Source organism: Balearica regulorum, chromosome 2 (assembly GCF_011004875.1).
Source record: "Balearica regulorum gibbericeps isolate bBalReg1 chromosome 2, bBalReg1.pri, whole genome shotgun sequence".
NCBI lineage: Eukaryota > Metazoa > Chordata > Aves > Gruiformes > Gruidae > Balearica > Balearica regulorum.
The window spans coordinates 155859064-155882573 of record NC_046185.1 but is presented as its reverse complement, the minus strand read 5'-3'; the positions used below and the strand labels follow the sequence as shown (position 1 = coordinate 155882573).

The 23510-nt window shown below is 41.1% G+C and overlaps 1 protein-coding gene across 1 annotated transcript in view; it reads right to left on the bottom strand.

The window, feature by feature from the left end:
* ADARB2 (adenosine deaminase RNA specific B2 (inactive)) overlaps positions 1 to 362 on the bottom strand; it is a 313365-nt gene extending 313003 nt beyond the window's left edge. Inside the window, exon 1 of the mRNA XM_075746581.1 lies at positions 24 to 362. Within this exon, the coding sequence (XP_075602696.1) occupies positions 24 to 123 (100 nt within the window). The 5' untranslated portion in view covers positions 124 to 362. The remainder of the gene's footprint in view (positions 1 to 23) is intronic.
* Between the last annotated feature and the right edge of the window lie 23148 nt (positions 363 to 23510).

The following is a 23510-nucleotide window of genomic DNA, read 5'->3' as shown; positions in this document are numbered from 1 at the left end:
GAAAAAAATATAATTTCTCTTACCTTTCCTCTTTGATCTCCTCCTCCTCCTTCTCTTGGACTTGCATTTCAGCTGCCCGCTCGGCCCTCCCGACGCCCTGCTGCTGCCCAGGACGGATGTCATGCCTGTACTTCAGCGAACCAGCACCGCGCCGAGATGTTTTCCTCCCGCGGAGTTTCTCCTCTTTCTGGAGGCGGCTTTTATAGCGCGGTGGGTAGGGCTGGCTGCTCGGCGCTGCCCAGCGTCGCGGCGAGGGGTCGCGCCTCCGCCCCGACGTGCCGGGCCGGGCCGGGGCGATGCCCGGGGGCGGCGGCGGCGGCTCTGCCGGCCCCGCGCCCACTTTTTGCACCTCTGCGAGTTGCTGGGCACCGGCCGCTTTGAAGCCGATGGTGCGGGGGGGTGGGGGGGCGAGGGGGGCGGATTTGCTGCTGCAAAGTCTCCCGCAGCCCAATCGCTCCCGCCGCCCTGCTCTGACATCAGCTCCGCCAGCCCTCGCCCCCAAACTCCGCTCCCCCTGGGCTGCCGGCTGGGCCCGGCTCCCGGCAGAAAGCGAGGGAGAATGGCCCCGGAGGGAGTAAAAACATCCTGCCGCCTCGTCTGGGAGAAGCCGGAGGGGCAGCTTGCAAGAAGGGAGGCTGCAGGCTGGATTTCAAGCCTCTTTTTTTTTTTTCCTTTTTTTTTTTTTTTTTTTTTTTCTGCTTTAGACCATGTGGACACTGAGCACTGCTTCCAGAAACACAGAAATGCCGCTGCTGTCCTCCCCAACCAAACACTTATTAACTAGTTCACTAATTGCAATGCTTATTATTCCCAGGGAGAGAACATGAGTTACTGTTGAAGGATCCCTGTGTCAACAAACCTTATGCAAGAGGGTGAGTGTAGCGATTCCCCTTGAATCTCCAGTTATTTTTAAGGTACGTGCTCTGCTAAATTCACGATCAAGGGCAAAAGCTGTGTGAAAAGAGGAGTGTGTTGTCGTTCAGACTCATACATTAACACTCTGCGGTGCCTCATTTAGGCAACTGTGCAATTAAAGTGTCGGGAGCAGAGGGGCTTTTACAGAGAGGAAAGATGACAACAGCATTCCTCTGAAAAGCTTGACTACAAAGCATTACATGTTCATTACAAAAAGCTGGGATATGCAACAGATAAGATACTGCTTTAAGTTACAAGGGACCTACTGCTTCTGTGCTTTGTCCTTAGTTATTATCTAACTTAAAATACGTATTTAGAAACCTAGGCAGTGATTGGAAAATGGAAGAATATAATTCAAAAATTATGCTAAATAATTAATGTCATCATTAGTGCCTACTGCATTTGTAGTCGGCTGGAGGAGCACAGTAAAACCCTGTTTATCAGAACTCCTTTAATCTAAAACTTCCTCTTGTTGGAATGTAGGTTACCCAGCTCCTGCTGCTAAGCACTTCCACTGCAACTCTCCCAGCTATTAGAAACCCTCTGTGTTTGGCTGGTTTAGGCCTCTGTCATTTCTGGGTGAGGCAGAACTACGCGTTACACAGATTTGCAAATTAAATAACAGTATTTCTATAAAAGTCGTTAAAAGTGTGCATTAAACCAGGATTTGGATAACACAGGTGTGCCAAGATGATGTCACCTCTTGAACCCCATCCTTGTCGGAGCAGTTCGCAGATGGTAAGAAGGCCCTACGTGCCCTCACTTTTAGCTCTGTGGCACAGCACAAAGCACAGGGGAAACTTCCCCCCGCACCTTACCAGCTAAGGTAGAGCCTGTGAATTCGGACCTGCATTGTGTGAATGTCAGATATAATTCAGGAAGCCCTTTGTGAAAGTAGTTTTTGACATGGTTACTGGCTGGTTGGTTTGGTTTTTTTTACAACATGCACATCACCCAAAAGAATCAAACCTTTGAACTGCTACACAGCTTAAGTAAGCATCTCTCTAAAATGCTTTTAGTTCAGCAAGAAAAACATGTCTACGGGAAAACAGGTGTTTTTTGTTTTTAGCTTGAGCCTTCAGCCTTTAACCTTTATTCCCTTTTCCTTCTGATTTCTGTTGTCCTCACCACAGCTGACCCTCATCTATGAATGTGGCAAAACCTTGTAGTTGCGTGTAAAGTAGTAATGCTACCGCAAAAGACAACTGCACATTGAACTGCACATCAAACTTCTGACCAGCCTGGAATTTAAGTCACTCAATTTAGAAGCCAGATTTAGAAAAGTGTCTGCTATGCTTCAGTACCAATCTATGTTCTATCCATTAGGGATATAAAAGAAAAGCAAGATCCAATTAGAAAGAACATTAGCATCCCAGAACATTCACCCAGTTTTAGGAGTGGCTTCAAGCTCAACACATTCTTTGAAGTTTCTGAAGACTTTCTGATAACGTTTTGTTACACTCTCAAAATGACTGGAATATGAAATCTGAGCTGTGAGAAGATAGACTGTCTAGGGATTGCCAGTCCCTAGAGAAGTCATACTACCAAGCCAACCTGAAAAGCTACCGGTTCTCAGAAACTATCAATCGGTGCTAACAGTTTCATGAACTGCTTTCAATTCTAGGCACAGTTACGAGACAGTATCAACAAGCCAACGTTAGCAACAGCCGAGCTGTGCTGGTCGTATAGCTCCTGCCTAGGCTGGTTTCCGGATTGGTGAAGGCATGAAGACAGCTGAAGTCATGCTGGTGGAAGGTCTCCTCTTGGCTAGAAGAAGAGGTGAAGGGCAGTCATTTTTTATACCATCCAGCTACAAAGTCAATAGCATTCCTTAAATGTGCTATGCTTATTCCTCTTGTTCTCCATAATGGGAGGAGTCAGCTTCTCCACCCAGTGATGTCCCCTGTTACAACGCCCTTTTTAAACTTCAATGCAAGGTTACCAGTCCCACACAACTGTGTCTGTCTCTCCTCCCAGGCAAACATGCACATGATTTCAAGCACTGTAGTAAAGTGACATAAACTCAATCCAGGAAATACAAAACTAGTATCAATGAGCTGGGAAAAAAGCTGAATTATAAAATAACACCAGCTCTCTTTCAGTTATGAGCTTATGTCTACTAATGGCCCATCCACTTGATAGTCTTACCACCGCACAGAAATGATGGTGTTTCCTGAATGCCCTGGTAAGGATCGTTAGTGGTATTTCATGCTCCTTTTTTGTTGAGTAAAGCAGCTTAGGACTTTTCCCATCTCCACGGGCCTGGCTGTGGAGGTTTTTATGTTTATTACCTTCAAGTTAAGCATTTTGAACTGTTCTAAAGGCAATAACTTCATACACCTTGACTTACAGCCTGCAAAGAAATGCCATCACACCAATGCACAGCCATCTACTCAGGCCTAGGTGAATCAGACAGGTAGGAGGGTTTAAGGTGTGAGTCCTAATGTGAAAGGCTCTTCCCTATCCTCTCTGGGGAGCTGCGACTCCTCTTGTGACCCATTGCAACTGCTGATCCCAGCCAGTACATCAAAACCTATATTCCTGTTCTTTTGAGATAGACAGGTCCCTCTCAGCACTAGAGGTACCCAGGCAAGGAGTGCAAGCTTTGCAGGATTTGTGACAATTCACTTCACTCAGGTTCTCTCAAAAGAGGAGAGCTGGAGGGCAGTCCAAATAGTTTGTTAACTCAAAGACTGATGGTGACTATGAGAGTATGGTGGGGAAAGAGAGTGTGAAACTGGATGCCAGGTTGCACACCTTAATTATACCTTCCCATTTAAATTTCTATGCCTAAGCAATACAGTATAGAGTTAGTAGTCAACAGAAATGGAGAAAAATGAAAATGTCTGAAGAAAAAAGCAGCCCACCCTTATTTCAGCAACTTATACTCCAGAAAAGCAACTTCAGGAACAAATCTTTGGAAAAGTTATCCAAATCTGAATATTAAGCCCATCAGTATTATGGGTAGCCAGTACCTTTTCTGTACAAACATATTTAGATGAAACAGAATAAATATGAAATACATTTTTGCTTTATCCCTCTGTTTTTTGAAATATGGAGTAACTTGATTTTCAATGACATACTAAAAAAATTTAGGTGAAACCAATTTAAAAAGAAGAAGCTACACTGAACTCACAGAAATACAAATGTCTAAAAATAGGTTTGAGCATCTAAGATGTACCAGGGATGCTCCACGGGAGTGTTGCAACTTTTGCAGGGGGTGCTCCTCTCAGAGCAAAAGGGTCCTGCTGAGCAGCACAGCAAGTGGAAGAAGCAAGCTCCAGGCTGCACGTCCCAGAATATGCACAAACCCTTGGAGGAGAGGCTGGCTGGCTGCCCTGTTCCCCAGTTTCCAGCTGTGCTGCCCCTTCCCTAAGGAGCTGTGGATACTGAGAGCAGCAGGCCGTGGGAGAGACCTTTGTAATTTGCTGCTTGGGAGCAGATGTGCCCTATAGGCTTCTGAGAGGGGAAAAAGGATGTAGTAGGTACCCTCTATTTTTCTCCCATCCTCCCCACCCCATTTCTGCTTGCTTTTTCTCCCTCCTGCCTGCATAGGTAGAGGAAAAAAATAAGGCTTTTAGAATTTGGAAGATAAAAGATGCTCAGGGGCGTTAAAGCAGGACGTGAATGCAATCGTGTGGCTGCGCAGGTGAGGCTCCAGAGCCTTCTGCCGCAAAATGCCTGCGCTAATCCACTCTTGCCCTACTTACAAGGAGCTGTCAGTGTGGTTATTTGCAGCAAAAACCACTTTAGCTTTGGGGCCAAACATCACAGGGTGGTGATGAAGCAATGAGGGTATGGATCCATATTCAGTGTATCATCAACTTTGCCAGAAAAATGCCTTACTGCAGACAGGTCCTCCTGCCTGTTTGCTTTGCACATCCTCGCACATGAAATAGCCCAGGCTGGCTAACACCGTGGTGTTGGGTATCAGGAGGTTAAGGCAATGCTAAAAGGATTTTGCCCTTTCATTACATTGCAACAGAACCAAAGAAATTTGGGATGCAGTTCTCCTTCTGCTATGGGAAAGCCACAGCAGCCAAGTTTCACCTCCCACAGGAGAAGCTCCCCCTCTTCCTCTCATTTCTTCCAGGCCCCACATCTACTCTGATGGGGGTTCGCTGTGCAGCATGCCAGCAACAAGCGACGTCCAACTCCCTGATGAGCATGAGGTAAACATTTCAAAGCTGCTTAGACAATAGTCTCTTTAATGGGGAAAATACCTAGATGCCAAAGACTGCAAATCATTTTAATTAGTAAGACTGTATATGCCACACAAACCAGCAGCAGCCACCAGGGATCAAGCAAAACTTTTGAACGATGTTTGTATGGGCATATTAAAACATAAGTCAGCAGCTCTCACTCTTGAGGGGAGTAGAGATACAGCTCATCACCAGAAACAGTTTTGATTTTAATAGTGTTTTCTGTGTTTGTAATAAACTAAACCAAAACGTGGAATGAAATTGTCCCCAAAGCAGGGATGTCTGAAACCTCATTTTGCCTTCAGATGTTTCAATCCTGGCCCAGACTTATCATGGTCGGTTTGTTCATGTGGGATTAACTTGTTCACAGACCTTCTGTAAGGCTTCCACTGACCAGGTTTCTTTCTGCACCGCAGTATCCCAATATGCAGAAAAGTAATCAAATACGGTCTTTCTTTAAGCACTTGAAAATGCAGCACGGTACAACAGCTAATTATTAGTAATTTTAACTATTAAATATTCATTTTCTCACATTGAAATACTGACAAGTCATTTTTGTCCCTCTACATCCTTTGAATAAACCATTTGAAACCGTGAATCTGCTGGGGGAATGTTCCCTGTGCTGCAGCGGGGCTGTTCAGCACAAGGAGCTGCAGCCCTGTTCGCCCCGTGCACGTCCCGGCACCAGCCGACGGCAGCGGCACAGACCGGCACTGCCGGGCTCCAGCAGCGCCCACGGGCAGAGGAGAGGAGCCCCTGGCCAGCCCTCGGTGGGGCAGGGGTGCGGTGTCACGAGAGGGTCCCCAGGCCACCTCTTTGGGTGGAAAGCTGCAAGGAATTCCCAAGGGACCAAACTGTAGCATCACCCTTGTCATGCAGCTGCCCCAGGCTGAGAAATCTGGCGCCTGAGAAGACAATTGTCCAAAACAGTGGCCTGACTTAAAAATGAAGACCTTCATTTCTCTGTGCTGACAGCGTTTTCATCAGTAAAATACAGATGCAAATACTTACCGCAGGGGATTAAGGAAAGCTAAAATGACCAGGGGCTGCTTGCATACAATATACTTTTCACCCTAATCTTTTCATTTTGGAAATCTTCCAAAAATTAAACGCCGAATAAATTCTGCCCCAGCAGCCATGTGGTTTACAAAGACTTGCAAAGTTGTTGATGAAAGACTCTACCATCTTCTAAAATGAATGCTGCTAGCCTATGCCATGAGAAACCTTAACCAACTTCTCTGGGATTCTAAAAATGTTTTATAGAGTAATCATGCAGTAACTGCATTGTAGAGAAATAAGGCAGTACTGAAAAATCCTACAACACAGTTATTGTACGGCATTATTTCAGTAATGCAATGTGTTAGAGTTTAAAAAAAGTTATTATAGAAGTATAATTTGAGTAAAGTTTACGTTTGCAGACATACATATGTTCGGTATTACAGCCTTTTCCTTTAGACCTCTAGCACCAGTCACTGACCTTGTTAGTGACAATGGCTGAGGCTAAGGTATAATAATAGTCACTATAAGAGAAGTGTATTAAATTGCATTAACCTCTGGTTAGATTCCCTAGCAGAGTCATCAGATTTCAGTGATATTCTATTACTTGACAAAAGGTGTTTCACTGCAATTTTCTGTCACCTTATTTTAAAATGTATTTTTCAAAAGGCATTCTGATTTCTATGATATATAATCACTGCAAAGCCAAAAGCAACAGTTCAGGATGTAAATGCAGAAAAGTATATGAAAATAAAGGATCACCTCTGTATTTACATATGCTTTCCAACACTTGGCCAGCAGTAACAACTACAACTTTCTAAGCTATGTAAGGCCCTACAGCCTATGCTGAGCACCGTACAACAGACAGTCAGAATGAGGCCACCAAGAAAATAATCTATATTTTTGAATGAAATAAACTATAAACTCTATAATGAAAATCATAAAAAAAAAATTTATCCCTGTACATCCTTCTAATAAAACATCTGATACAATGATTTTCCTGGGGAAGGTTGTCTATGTTGCACAGTACAGCCATTCAGAAGTCAGAAACAGAGAAGGTACATATTGCCAGTAGAGAAAAACAAATAACATAAAGGCTACCTAGTGCTACTAAACAATTTTGTGCATCTTATTTCCTGTATGATAGGTAATTGATGTAGAACGGTTGAAATCTAGCTTGAAATTCTGGCTAGTGTTTCTTTTGGTTGCTGCACTCAACAGCTGGTGGGTCCCTTTCTGTTTCACGCTAGGGTGGTTCTAAATTATGACATGTTGCTAAATGTAGATGGGCATCATTTGGCTGAAGACTTCTCCTGTAGATGTCCCTTGTGTACTAGAATCTCATCATGGAATTAGTACAAGGTTTGAACACCCTCAGTCTGAAGTCAGGGTTTAACTGACATTGAAGGGCATGGCCTTAGGTAAGTCACCTAAACATCCATGAGCTGCAAAATAACGGCAAGACATATTGCTCCCTGTAATTTTTGTCTCATTGGTTTGTCAGTCAACTATTGAGATAAATGCTGTCTTCTTATTGTGTCTAGGTGCGGTTGCTACAAAAATGGACCCCAACTCTTGCTTGAGATGTCTAGATGATATTATAATGTGACTAAGGAAATGTCAGGGAGCTATGACTGCAATCACAGACCTAAATAAATATCCACCACCAGCACTGAGAAAACAGTAGCAGTTCTTGAATCAAAAAGTAAACTCCTGGATTATCCTAAATAAGGGGAAGGTATAATCCAATGCAGTCAATACTATTACAGGTTTATCCTCTACCTCCCACATCAATTTGCCCTTAATTTTATTTCTCCTGCACTACAACTGATTTTCCCTCATCCAAATCCCAATCTTAGATAGGCATCAGGAAAGTAGAGGTGCCGAAGCATGCGTCTGCAGAAAAGACAAGTACTTAGAGGTGCTTGCATGCAGGTCGTTAACAACAACTGACCCACTGAAGGAGAATGATGTTTACCCCATCCAGGGTCCACAGACAAGTCAGGGAAACTCAAGCAGCATCAGAGACAGATGACAGATCCAAAACATGCATCAAGAGAAACGGAGACATCAAGATACAGAGAGAGAACAGTAATTCTCCCTCACTCTAGAAGTCCCAAAGAACAACTTGATATCTCTGGATAGTTCAGCAGACCAAATTCTCAGTCCAAACTCAACAAACAGAAGTCAAAGATGCTATTTTAAGACCCCAGTCAAACCTGTTGAAGCCCAGCATGTCCATCTCATTGTGAATCCTAACCCCTCCTTTCATACAGGAAATGGATAAACTCATTGTACTTCATAACAATTCCCTAGTGACACGGTGGCTCTGCCAGTTACTGCGTTAATTAGTAGTAGCTACAGAGTCCTTCAATTTAAGGTTTTTGCCTCTGGCCTCTGTCCAAAAACTTCTTCCCTTAGTTTTTCTCACTGAAATCTACATTCAGGCATTAATTTCTGTGTGTCATACCAATAAAGACCAGTTTTACATCAGAATGACAATGACAGGCAGCCACTGAAGCCTTAAAACACAAATGCTGTATCAAATAAAACCTTAGCCAAACTGACATAATTTATTTGAAAATAATGAACTTCTCTGTACTGCTGGACAATTTCTGAATAACATTGGCAGATGTGAACTCTGCAAAGCTTAGTGGTAGGGAAAGATTCCGTGGAAATACAATTTTAAATCTGTTGTTTAATCACAAGGCTGGAGACCTAAGTCTGGATTCATCCCATCTAATTTGGACACTTAACTCAGGTGAAGGCCTAAGTGAAGACTCTTGTCACCCTGCACTCCTTGGCATACAACTGGAGAAAGACAGGCCTCCAGATGGTAGCACCAAGTTAATTTTGGAAACACCTTTCTCTTTTTCCACAAGTGAATTGAATATTGAGTGAATCTTGGGCAATATGGGATTTCTCAGCATTTCTTTGAACCCTAAAACTAGCCAAAATTGGTAAAAGTAGATCTTGTCTTAAAAATAGGTAAAATTTGATGGCTATGTTGTTTCTCCCTGGATTTTATTAGAAATCAAATCCAGTATAACAATGAAGAAGGACAAAGGAGAGGAAGGTTGAAATGACATCAATGTAAAATACAAAATATTCTCCTGAATCCTGGGAAATATACATTTCCACTTATAGAATCAGTTTAATAAACATCATCTTCAAATGCTCAAGATTCCTGTTCATCTTTATCAAAGGGGAAAACACTCAAAGAAAATTCTACGTCAGTGCTTGACTTAATTTTCTTTGTTTTCTCCCCCTGCCCCCCCCCCCAGCAAGAAGTATTAGGATCATATGTAAGATGCTTTATTTAGAATCAGAAAATTTATTTTATGTTTTTCTGTTGACAACCAGAAGCACTGGGTGGAAAAAAAAATAGCAGAACAAAGAGCTCCCTAGAGATATTTCACATTTGCTGACTCACTACATCATCACATATGACACTGAATTATTAGTTTCAGCAAATACTGAAATAGCACAAGAAAGCTTTCTTGCTCTTTTATCTTCACCATTGTTCTTGGATTTAAAGAACTCACATAAAATCTTTTGGGTAAAACTACAAATATTGAAAAATCATAATTTAGAGTGGTGTTTATTGTACAGGATGCCTCCTTAATCACACTGAGATAGAAGGCTGGGAGTGTAATTTCCTTCAGCTCAGAAGACAATTTGGATAGAAAACATGTTTCATGCTGATAGCCCGGCCCAGAGCCCATCAGAACTTTAGGAAGTTTTAGCAGGATTCTTCCTCTCTCTTTCTTCATCTGCTTAAGTGAATCTGCTCATGCAGAGAGACTGAAATTGTGGCCTGATTTGTATCCGGATGAGCTCTGCTGTTGTCTGAGAAGCCCGCACACAGTACAGCACATTTTTCAATTGTGTCTTACTTTTGAGCTAGCTATTTTCATTTAAAAATGTAAGTATTAGTGGCTATCAAAAGTCAGGTAACTATGTGCAATATTATCTGCATGAGGTCTCAAAACAGGGGTGAGGAGCTCATTCTGCCTCCATCGCTCGCGCTTTAGAGTACCGCTGACATACGGGTGACCTCTCCTCACCACCCCCGTGCTCCACTGCTTGCATGGCCTTATTTGATTCCTTTGGCCTTGACCTTAGCTGTAAATTTTTTAAGCGACACTGTGTTGTTCTGTATTGCAGGAACAGTGAAAGGTAAGTGCCCAGGCTGTATTATGACTTTCATGACCTTCTGACTGGGAAAATAAAAGTATAGTAATTCACCAGAAAAATCCAACCAAAACAACAGCTCCATACTTAGCTGTATATAGGAAGCTGATAGTTTAATACCATCTACTTTGATGCAATAATTAACATTATAATACTTTACATTAATGTAGATACTGAAAAATTCTGAAATGGGAATTGTAACAGTTAATGTTGAAACACCAAACGGAGGCATGCTTGGCTTTTTTCAGAATTAATTCTCAAATGTACCTATGCTAATCCTTGTTTTTAGGGTTGGCTACCTGACTTTGCTCCCCCTGAAGACAAAATTCTCAATTACCAACATTTTACTGGGATGAGATTGTTTTTCTACAAGCTGTGGTTTTCATAGACACTGGTGTCATTTCTTTTAAATGCTGTGTGTGACAGCAAGAGAAAAGAAGACAAAACACAAATGAAGTGAATGGATCAGGACATTAACCAATGTCAGAAACTGAAAGGAAGGGACAGAGAATGATCAGGAACATATATGTTACAATTAAAAATAATAATAATTCGGATGGGTTTATTTTAAATTCATGTTACAATTTACCGTGCTCATCTCAGACACTTCCTTCTCTTTCTTTTCTTCCCATACCCATTGAAAGATTTAAACACCTTACTTGTTAGTAATAAGCATTGATTCAGCATCCCTCATGAAATGATGCATGATTTTAGTCCATCATAGATAATTTCAGAAACATTTTGCTGCCTGCTTTTATCTGCACTCTACTTGTGGAGAGGATTTGAAAAGGTTTACGTAGTTGCCTGCTCTGCAGTAATGTGAGGATTTTGTTATCCAGCTGAGCTACCATCGTTGGTTCAGATAGCTTGGATTCCTTCCTTCTGCAGCCAAAATCTCACAAAACCTCTCCCTGAAACACAAAGGTACAAGAGAGAAAGGGCAAATGAATCACGAAACCTTTCAAGAGGCTATTTATATTCCTTCTGGAACGTGGCAATTAGTGCTTCTCTCAGCCCCATCTGATCACCTTGTTGTCCTCTGCTTGTACACCCACTTAAACAGTTTTTAGACAGAGATCTTCAGCTCCTTCTGATATCAGATCCAGTCCTGCTTCCAGCCAAAGACAACAGAATGAAGTTTCACATCTTTGGTTCCAGCAAAATACTCATCTCAGTCAGGTTTGCACATATACACACGTGTTCAGAGCACAGCCTCCCAGGTTCAGGACATACTTCTCCCCAGCTGTGGGATATTATTTTCCTTGCATGTGCCAGCAGTGATTGCTGACATACCAGCTTGCATTTGTGGGAGACACCCTCAGATTCATGGACACGCTCGCACCCTTTGATAGTTTCTCTTTCATTACAGTAGGGAAATAGAAAACCTAGTGCAGTGCAGACAACACTGACTTTCATCTAATACAATTTCCCCTTCTTGTTCCTTGTGTCTCAGTCTTTCCTCAAGCCTCTTCATGAAAATCCACCTAATAATTGTAGAAATTAATGCCCAATAGTCAACAGAGGCATTAGGGTATCACGTTCCTTGCGGCTATCTATGAGTCTGAGTTGAATTTACCAAGTATTGTGCTTGCTCCAGGGCAGGGACAGTCTCTCGGAGATCCTCACGTATGGGGTTTCTCATGGCGATGTCGGGACCCTTGCCTGGGGCTGCCAGCTGCTGGGGGGAGCTGCCCAGAGCCCTCAGCAATATCCAGCTGGCTGCTGCTCCCTCGAAAGGGACATCGTTCCCTGGGAGGTGTATCAGTCCTGGCAGAGCCCCTGGCAGGGGTAGCAGCACCTAAAATGCATATCTGTCCCTCTAAGGGGTATCCATCCCTATAAGGGGCATCAGTCTCTATAAGGGGTAACATTCTCTATGAGGGGCATCACTGCCCAGCAGCGTTATCAATCCCTGCAAGAGGTATCAACCTTCAGCAGGTGTACAGGAGTAACAGTCCCTATGAGGTGCATCAGTCCCTATGAGGTGCAACAGTCCCTACAAGGGGTATGAGTCCCCGGCAGGAGTATCAGTCCCTATACGGGGTTTCAGTGTCTGGCAGGGGTTTCAGCCCCTGCATGGAGTATCAGTGCCTATAAGGGGTATCAGACCCTATAAGGGGTATCAGTCCTATAATGGGTATCAGTCTGTCTGAGGACAGTCACGAGTGATCCATGCAAATTGCAGCCTGAGTGCAATCAATAGATGTGACAAGCAGCCGGCGCTGGCAACCGGGGACATAATGAAGGTGTGACTGTGTAAACGGCTAACAGATAACAATGCTATAGGAAATTATAGGGCAGTGCTGTATTGAATAAGTGCAGTGCAAAATGAGCTGCGGCTCGCAGGTCATGCTTCCCCGCTGCTGAAGTGTCTCCTGCTCTTGTCCTTTGTAATTGTAAGTGGCAGCAGTGGCGGCTGAATGTGATGAGGGCATGTATCCAACCCTCATTTGTTCTGCATTACAATGCAGCCCTCGCCGCCAGCAGCTGATCCGGAGTGTCAGTGCCCACCTCCCAAGTGGACCAAGAAACCAGTAAAAACTCCATTTACTTAAGAATTAGGAAAGCTGTCATTAAAACAAAGCTGTCCTTGAAACCACGCTGATTATCTGAGCTGGTCCTGTAAGGAATAGGATAAAGCCGCTATGTTTTGTTTTTTAGAAAAATATGCTTTCCCCCAAAGAAAGACAGCAGCCTAAAGCTTTTTCTTTCAGAAAGCCAAAGATTGTATGTAGAAAGTAGAAAAATATCTATTTTTATTATTTTTAGCTTTAAAGAAATATTTATAATTTTTTTTTTAAACATGGAACAGAAGAAGCTTTTGACTACATACAGTTTTAATACAGCAAATTCTCCAGATGCTACTATTCCTCTTACCCACTCAATATTCAAGGGGAGAAGGAATGGCTAAAAAGTGTTCATTGATTTTTAATTTCATTTCCAAGTCCAGCGATATGAAGTCCTTCTCTGCAATTCTGTTCTGACATTTGAATCAAACTCAGTGGTTGTTTTTTGAAACCTTGGGTCTTCAAGACTCTTGGGTCTGATTCCCATTTAAAGGTTTACAGATTAAGTTTAACATTTGAACCTAATCAAAGACAAGGAGGTAACTCAAAGTGCTCTGCAGAGTTCACTGATATTTCACCATCACTGATCGATACTTTCTGCTATTTATGATCACTCTATACATCCCTTCCCCCCTCTTCATAATACCAGGCAATTTTATTTATGGTTTCCTTCACCTTAGCCCTGAAAATGTCCATTTTTCTGGTTAAAGTAAAACCCACACTAAACAAAACACTTGCTCAATTTCTTTACTAATGTGCTGTAAACATAGATCAGTATTTATTCTGTAACCTTGTTTTCAATCATTTAATGTGGCTGCTTGCTTTCACCGTTATAAAGAGCCAATTTGTTTCTTGCAAATGCATTTACGTACAAATGAAAATGAATTCAAGGCAAATTCAAGCTCTTGATTTTTTTTTTTCTTTTCAATACAATGAACAAACCCTGCCTTTTTTCTTCTGGTTTCTTTAGGTCAGACAGCTTTCAGCTGAATCAGGGTGGGTGTACTTCCCAAGCTCTGAGGAGTCCACAGCAGAGTTTGCATCCTCCGGTTTTAAGCAAAATGCTGGTTTTTGGCAGGTGCCCACATTTTCTGACACAAGAAGGTGCTCCAGAATTGAAGCCTACAAGCAATGGTGGATTTGGTGTCTGTGGAATCCGCTGCTTCTATTCTTCCATTGTCGCCTTGGTTAAGTAGAAGTCATCGAGGAAACAAATCCATGGGTCGCTCACCTCCTGCAGAGGCAGATCATGGCGCTGAGAAAAACCACGCAGCCATCCGTGAAACCTTTGGCCACCCCCGCCGCATCTCACCACTGGACGGGAAGGAGACATTTCAGGAGCGCAGACTGGCTGCACTCCTCGCACAAAGGGTCACATGGAACTGGACCTCCACTGGGAACAAAATCAAGGGCCTGCCGAAGTTAACCCTGGGCTTCATTATCTCTTCTGCACATCGCCGTGCTGCCTGGTTAGGCTGGGATGGCTAACTGCGCTGCAAAAGTGTGTAAAGGAAGATGCTATCATCCCCTATCTGCCTAAGCCAGAAACAGGCGATACCAGAAAAGCCTGTCTTGTCCAATTTCCAGTTCAGCTTTGCAGACTCAAGAAGTGCAGATAGTTTGGACATGCTTTAGATAAGGAGCTGAATATCTGGGCGTTTTCCTGAGCGCTGAACGCCACGCTTCATACAGTTTACTAAATTGTGTCACCGAATTTTTACCTTTCCTGGTAATAGACTTTTTTTGCTTCAGTGTTTCTCCTCCCTACCTCCCAGCAACACTGTTGGTAAATGCACAAATATATATGTACAACCACCAGTTTACGCAGTCTAGTAGCATTAGTACTAAAATGTGCATATTTGCTCAGTGCACTTGGGTTCTTCAGAAATAAATGTGTGAAGCCAAGAGCAAGCTGCTCACATGCTTACAGAGCGCTGTGCCTGCAGTGAGAGTTCACTTTTAAATGTATGATGAAAAAACAGACCTCGCCTTCCTGTCTTTGTAGAAAAATCCTGTGTACGTGCATAGTACAAATGCACTCAGATGCAAAGATGAAAGTGGGTATTTTGTTTCTTTCACATACGACCACAAAAGGAACCCAGCACCTTTGCAGAGCTGTAATTGCCAGGTGCCTGTTTTAGAGGCAGGAGGATAGATAGCTGGTTTGGCACTGGGCTAATCTGTTGGAAATGTAGGAAGGAGACAAAAAGGACTGGTTACAGATTGCTTTGCTTCATAAACCTCTCTCATACTGTCTGAAAATAAATGCTCATGCTCACTCTTTTCTTCTTCTTTTTCTTTTTTTTTTCTTTTCTTTTTTTTCCTGCTTTCTCCCTTACTCTTCCTGGCTGCTTCTAATGTGCCTCTGCTGAAGGATACCTCCTCTTGTTTATCAAATGAAACCGAATTCCTTAGGCACAACTGTGTTTGCACCCCAACTCTTTTGTGAGAAATTTACTGGCGATTGTTCCTGTTTGCAGCATGAACCTCTGAAACACGAATCCTTTCCTTAGGACAGGGAGGCCAGCCAGTGTAATACTGCTCTTCTATCCCACAAGTCGTAGGTTGGCATTTAATTTGTGAGGCTAATACTTACTATTCAAAGTTCACTGTCTGCTAACGTGTTTCACAATGCTCTTTTAAAATTCACAATCAGGGACCAAATGACAAAGACTGGGGTGTGGGGAATCTCATGATTAAAGGGTTTTAGCTATCCCATCTTAAAAAAAAACCAAACCAAACCCAACAAATACACCACTGGCGGCATACTGAAGGCATGGGAGGTTTGTTGCAAGGTGAAAACTAGGTGAGCTCAACCTTTGGGCAAGGGGAGGAGATGGGGGAGCAAAGGATGCAGGCAGCTGAACTCCAGCAAACGTTGCGAGGACCTTTTGTCTCCATCACATTTTGCAGTTAAGTAATTATCTCCTTTGTTATCTTGCTGCAGAACCAGACTTTTGTATCAGCAAAGACAGAGCCTCAGTCGCTGGCAGGCTTACAGAAAGTGAAGATGAAGGAAGCAGAGACAGGGACAGGGACAGCGATGAGGATGAGGACACAGAGAGGGACAGGAATGGGGTACGATGGGGGAAGCAAACAGAGCTGAAGTGATGCCCAAATCCTGCCACACAGGCTCAGCAGAAATAGTACTTCACTCCACCAACATCCGCAATGCAACCAGTAAGGCAGCTTGCCAATTGAGGTGTATTTTCTGTGTGAATAAGCATAATACAAATGCTTCTCAAAACCTGAAAGATCTTCCAAGTGGTTGTTTTCCACCTTGTTCGCCTTGTTCTTACACTTGCTGCTCTGAAGATGTGCATGTCTGTGCTGTGTAACAGTGAACTGTTCGGGACCTTCAGTGTCGCGGCACAGAGGACATTCCCAAATGCTCTACAGGAAAACCTTTAAAAGGTTTGATCTGCTGGGTTTCAAGCACATGCTGGTTTTATCTCTTTCATGAAGATCACGATGGATGCTCAAGCTCAGTGTCAAATTATTGTCTTGTGAAATAACTGTTTTCTCACAGACAGCTTCTTGACCAAATATGACTTTTCTTTGCCCCAATCTTCATGAACCTGAGCTGGCAGCATATTCAAAATAGTTTATTCAGCAACATGCAACAGAATTGGGAAGCAAACATTTCTATGGTTAATGATTTTTTTAATTTTTTTTTTTTTTTATGGGTAGGGACTAGGGAATACGCTTAAAGTAATCACAAGGAGTCTTTTTTGTTACTGTTTATTTTAACATTTTACATTTTTGTGTGCACAGCATAGAAATATAACAAAAGGAATATTTTTTTTAAATTGAATTACAAAAATATGTGCTTTCCTCTCATATGCCAGTTCTTCTTTCTGGTCTAAAAGTCTGATTTCATCCTTAGATACAGAGTACTGCCTCACGCCATATCTGTCTCTTTCACTTGTATTTTTTCAATCAAAATGTTCAGGGATGACAGACAGAAGACTCATGCTCTAGGACCGAAGCTAAATGTTAACTACCAAGTGCTTACAACGTGCGGAGCTTAGAAGCTGCAACTGCTGACCTTGCCACTAGCTCCACCATAGTGCCAAAGAGGAGCATTTACCATGCTGATGCATTTAATTTCCATGTCAGATTATGTACTCGCTTTATACAAATCACATGCTGACACGGAATGTCTATGAGTCAGTCTTTTTCCTTCATGTATTACTCATGTAAGATCTGTAAAAAATCCTCTATTTTCTGCAAATGGCAAAACGTTGTTAAATTAATCACACTGAAAATTGGAAGGAAGAATTACACCATTTCTCTTTAGAAAAATTAAAACGTTTGACATCTAAGTAGTATATTTACCAAAGCACTTTGACTAATACTGTCACCTACTTTCTGTCTATTAAAAACCATGTTATAGCGTAAAAACTGTTTTTATCTCCATCTCTGTAAAAGCATGGCCAACATTGATTCTATTTAACATTTTATCAGCTGAACTAGAGAAGAGATATTACCTCTTTGAACACCAGCCAAAGGTCTTGTAGCTAATGCTGACCTCTGTCAAATATAACACATTGTATAGGAAGGATTGACAATTATTGTTCTACTGTATTTTGCAAGGCACCAAGGGTCAGAGCAATGGAATTGTTACGTTGCAGCACAGCAATAATTCAAAGCTTGTTTGCCTGTGCTGGGTATAGCTACTGGGGTCAAAAATTATTGTTGTGTTAGAGTATAGACAAAATGTTAAGGAATTTGTAAATAGCCTTACAGTTTTCCCTGTTCTTTTATTTGTTTCCAGGAATTTGCTTTGTGGTTGACAGGTATTCCAAATCAGCCCACTGTCTTCCTGTGACAGCATGATTCTTCTTGTTAGAAAATGATAAATCAGCCCTTTAATCTCAAAGATTCAGATTACATTGAAGCTTTATCTATCCTGCTGGAAAAGAAACATGAGGGTCCAAGTAGAAAAGGAAAAGCTTCCTTACTCCTCTGGAGTATATATACAGTAGTGAAACAAGATTTACAAATTCATAAAAGTCATTCTGGTTTCTTTTGCTTAATTTTTAAGGTTATTTTAAACAAAAAATATTCCAAGATATCTGTCTGCAAAGTCCATGATTGCATCTCCCTGTGGTGCATGGCCTTTTTTCCACTGCTAATTTCTATTAACAGCATTCTGCTTAGTTGAAAAAATGTCAGCTTATATTTTGGGCATTGAAATTACTGGGTTTGATACCTTCTTATCATTTTATATGGGTGCATCTATGGTTGCAAATACACTATAAAAAGAAAAGTATAATTAAATACCTCTATGTTATCAACAGAAATGACAAACCCATTCCCACTGATGTTGAAGTCAATAAGGGTTTATTGCAAAACTTCATTATGAACAGGATTAGCTATAATACAGAATATAGGTCATATATATATGAATATATATTCACAATACAGAAGAAAAATATGAAGAATATCAATGAGCTTGTCTAGGTCGTCTCTTTTGCCTACTGTAGGATCTTTTTCTGTGGTATATTTCCAGTATTTTGGCTCAATCAGCCTGTGTTTGTTTGTCAGCAACATCACTCTGCTGCAAAACTAGCAAATACTGTATTGAACTATCTAAACAGGAGTACCATCTACTGGGCTCAGAAAGCAATCTTTCTGACCTACTTAACACTGCTAAGTCCTCAGGTAGTGCGTGTGGGTTTGTGCACTGCACATTCAGAAAAATATGGACCAAGAGGGAAAAAAGTCTACAGCAAAGCTACCAAAATGAAGATATAGGGAATGCCTGACAAAACAGGATGGTTTTTATGAGGGAAGACATGCAATGGAGCTATAGGCTAAATTAGGAATGGACTCAAGATCTGATACTGGATCATAAATTTAAGTGCTATTCAGGATAAGAAGAGACATCAGTGAGTGAGTTAGAAAGCTTTAAGATTTGGGCTAGATGTCAGAAATTTAGAGTCAGAGCAGATCATCGTTGTTTTCCTGCTGTGAACATTTATGCATCTGTAACAAATAAAAGTCACATGGCAAGCTGAGAGTCAGGAACTAATTCTGTTGTGACAGAGTCCACGACAAATCAGGACCCACTTTTACTAGGCACTGTAGTTACCTTCTAAGAGAAGAGCACATCGTAAAAATGATCAGATCTCTACATCCATGAACGAAATCACACACATATGTGGGCAGGCTGAGAGGAACAAATCAACAGTGGATGTTTTATTTCTTTGCAACATAGGAGCTGCAGCATGCGGTCCTCTTCAACTGCTCCAAGGAAGGGAAAAATCTGCCAGAAGAGAAAGGGGTCAGCAGTGTTCAGGAACAGACTATATGAATTAAAATAAAATATTATTGTAAGTACTTAAAAAGGGAAGCAATTAACATAACTTAATGAAAGAAAAAAATCTACCCCAAACCCTAATTTTAAAACAGGATGACTTTTCATGAAATTCCCAGGCCTCAAAATTACAGTATTCGGTCTTGGTGTATCTCATTATTTGATTCTTGTATAAAGAGTAGTGTTGCAAAGAGCGGCCAAATGTAATGGTTTGGGATAAAAGCATTGTTTTCCTCCAGCAGGTGACAGACAGCCATGGCAAAAGCTGAGCATGTAGATTACACCTCATTCTGATTACCTCTAGGCTCCCAAAATTAAAGATGGAAGCATCTGTTGCTTGTGTGCAGGAGGCACTCAACCTGCATAGAGAGAGGTGGTTTCAGGCTTCAAAGCAGCCACTATATCATTTTTCATGGATATTATGCCCATACAAACACTTTTGTAATGCTTTTAAAATAAAACAAAAAATAAATAGAAGGCATGGAGGATGGAAGTGGTTACAGACCAGCAGAGGGACAGCCAAGATGATGATGTGCAAGAGTTTTCTTTATATTTCAAGCTACATCTAATATCCTGCAAACACATACAAGACTTTCAACCTCACTTACAAAGACATTTGTAGCTATACTTTTCCTGCCCAGGGAATATATATAAAATCACATTAATAAAATCATTTTCTGTCCAAATAAATCACTGAAATCTGTGTACAGTACAAAAACATTACAGCAAACCAGTTCAAATAGAGTAAAAACTGTACCAAAACTTCATCTTTCTTCTGAAGCAAACAAAATAATAAGCCAAAGTTGAGGAAGCTTTAGATAAGGCCCCACTATGGGTATGTCTTGGCTGCCTGCTGGTGGTCTCTTTCTGTGCCAGGTATGGCACTATTAGTGTGGCTTGGGTCAGTTCCTAAAGCCATCTTCTGTTATGTGGAGCAAAATGTTCTCTCGCTATCTCTCTGTCACTGGAGATATAAGTTCAAGTTAGGTGATTCAGGAAGAAATGTATGAAAGAAAACTTTAACAACAGGACTAGCTTGTGTGGTGAGAGCAATGAAATTGTAAGTGTGCTGGAAATGAAGCATTGAAGTTCCTCATGAGCCTTGGGTGGCTTTCACTGCTAACACCAAATCCTGATCCTGCGGTTCCTGCAATAGGCACGATGCCGTGCTGCAGTGTAGGCAACCTCCTGCTTGCCGTAAGGCTCAGGATATCCTGCGGAGGATAACAGAAACACCAGCTTTGACCCACTATCTAGCGAAATGTTCTTCAAATCCTTAATTCTGAAGATTCAGTTTGGGTTTAATTCTAGTATGCACTAGCACTGAGGAGACAAGGTTTAAAAGACAGTCAGTGTCTAGAGCTGATGGAAGGAAGAACCTGAAGTCTAGTGATGACCTAAACGGGACTGTATAAAGTGACTACTTAAAATCCTGAAAATCATCCAGCTCCATTTTGCTGTGAGCAGTTTTGAGAGCTAAGAGGAATATCTGAGGCTTTCTTCTGTTATCTGATCATGGCAGGGGTCTGCCCTTGAGGAGCAGAGGCTGTGAGTAACTTTGCTTCAGTAAGAGACCATATAGGACATGAAGGGGGCACACAGAAAAGCAAAGTTTTTTCAGTGCTTAAGAGTTTGTCATTCACATGGCATAAAATAAGGCAAAATCAAGCCTAGAAGCCTGAAAAACTAAATTATTGGTTTTAGCTTTGTTTTTCATCAAAATAGTTGATGAAAAAGCAGTACCTATGGCACTAAGCTTCCTCTGAAATGGATTTAATTGTTGCATCTCTGATAGTATAAAAGAAAGTGCTTTTTAATTTTTTTGCAGAAAAATACTTTCATATGCAAGTTCAAAATCATGATTACTTTGTGATAGCAATGCTTTTTAATTAACATTAATTTTATTTTTCATCAGTCACATGCTAATAGAGATGGGGAGGATTATTCTTTCTTTTTTACAGCTTACCATTTAGAAGATAAAACATGAATGTTTATTGATAAACTAATAGAATGCATGATGAAATGGCTCTAGCATTATGCTGTTAAAGATTGACCAACAAATTAATGTCATAAAATATGTACAAACTCCAGTGCGATTCTTGTTTATTGAACCATGTATGTCCTTGCCAGATAAGCTGTCAGTAAATATTTTAGCAGATACACATATTTAAATTAATGCAATTAAAGTAAAAAACAGTTCATCAAAGCATTGTTACATCAGGGTAGAAAACCAAACCAACAGTAATTACCATTATTAGATATAGTATACAGTGTATGACATTACACCAAATAGAATTCAAATCAGAAAACAGTTTTCTGTGTGGAGGGTTCTTATGCAAGTAAGTAAGAGCCTCATCAATTAAGGCCAGTCTGGTACAATTCCTGCAACATACTGGTTTTATATCTTTCACTTTTTTCCCTATACTTCTTGTATCTTGTCTGTCTATAAGCACTTTGGGGCAGAAGCCTTTTATTTTGGGACCTTCAATCCAACTGAAAAACTGATAGTCAATAACAATTACGGTGTTTATTGTCAACCACCAAACCTCTGGGTACCTCAGGTGGTGATTCCCAGTATTTCTCACTTCCCATTAAATGTTGAGCCTGCCACTCTCTAAAACAGCTAGGGTGAACCGCGATTCTCTGCCAAGGTCAGCCTCATCCTACGCAGCAATTCTCTCGTGAAGGTGGGAAATAGGAAAGCCTTTTCTCTTCCACTACCCTCACCTCGACAGCTTGGAGACAAATGCAGCTTTCTAGGCGTCAGTCTGGGCTGGACGGGCTTTTGGCCACATCACGGCAAGAGCTCTTCTGGCTTGGCCCAAATGAGGGGGTCCCAATTTGCAGAGGAGTTAAATGAAATATGAATCCAGGGAGACATTTTAATTCATGCTTTCAGAGCCATGATGAGATGTCTTAGCTGCTCTGAGCTGTGCCCTATTCAAAAGATACTTACTGAATAAATCTGAATAATGAATGAATGAGAAGAGACTGTTATCTAGTCTGTACGTACAAAGAGGCTAAGTTTGTCAAATTAATTATTCACTGTGAATTATTCACTTAGCTCCAACAACCTCTCCATAATCCATCTTCTTCTGTCCATCCCAAGTGCTATGAACATGGTCTACACCTAGCTCATATTTTAGCCTCGTTCTTTGAGTTATGTGTGACGTAGACTACAAACATGGAGCACAGACTCATGATAGCACTGGGAAAAAAATGATTATTCTATTTGAAATTAACTTAATAGCTGAAAAGCAAGCAAGCAAACAAACAAACAAACAAGCCCCAAGTACAAATAGCTGTAAAAAAGTAGAGAGCATACTGAACTTATACAAGGTGCCAGTCTTGCAAATACATGGGCATGCGCTTTACAAGTAGCAACCTTGACGAGATCAATAGGAGGAGGCATGGTGCCAGAGTTAAAAATATATTTATAAAAGGAGGAGCCAAAAGAGCTCATGGATTAAAACATGAAAGCACTTGTAGGCTTGTGGCAGTTGAAGCAGAGCATTAACAAAATTGAATCTTTTATGGTTAAAGCTGTACTTTTACTATATTCTTTCTTATTTCTTATGTTCGTCAGGAACATTTAACATTTTTGTATGACTAAATCTCAGCAGGTTAACTAATTTAAAATATTCAGATTTTGCTACTGCTAGTAATGCTGAGCAATATGTTAAACTCTGCTATTGCAGAGAATAGGAATAAGGATGACACAGTCAAATTTTAATGTAAAACCCTATTATAAATTATTAAGTACGAAGAACCGAACTAAAATCATAGCTCAGAAACCCTGCTGTGGTTTACCTGGTTTGAAGAATGCGTGAATCCTAGAAAACAAACTATTTTTAAGATTAAGGGTACAATGTAGGCTTTATTTTTATCAAGTGAGTTTAAAGAGATATTTAAAGCTAATACTTCACTTTCTTTATGGCATATTTTGTTCTATGCTAAGCAGAATCCGAAAAGACCCTATTAATGAAGATGGTTTAATGCCTGTGCATTATTATAATGCACTCCTTTGTTCTACACTTTCTCTGTGTGTCATAGACTAAGTCATTAATCAATGGGTGCTGAAAAATAATTGTCTAGTTCTTAACAATCTTCTATTGTTGAAACATTTGGAATTTTAAGATAAAGATGTACTGGCTGCTCTGAAAAAAAATGTGGTTTAAGATTACCCTTCATGGAAGTATGGGCTTATTGTTAGAAATGCAAAGCAGATGACCTGGTTTTAATGTGTTTTAGTGCACTGTTGTTCAATTGCCTATTCAAATTGTGCTCAAAAAAGTAGACTTCATTAATGTCACA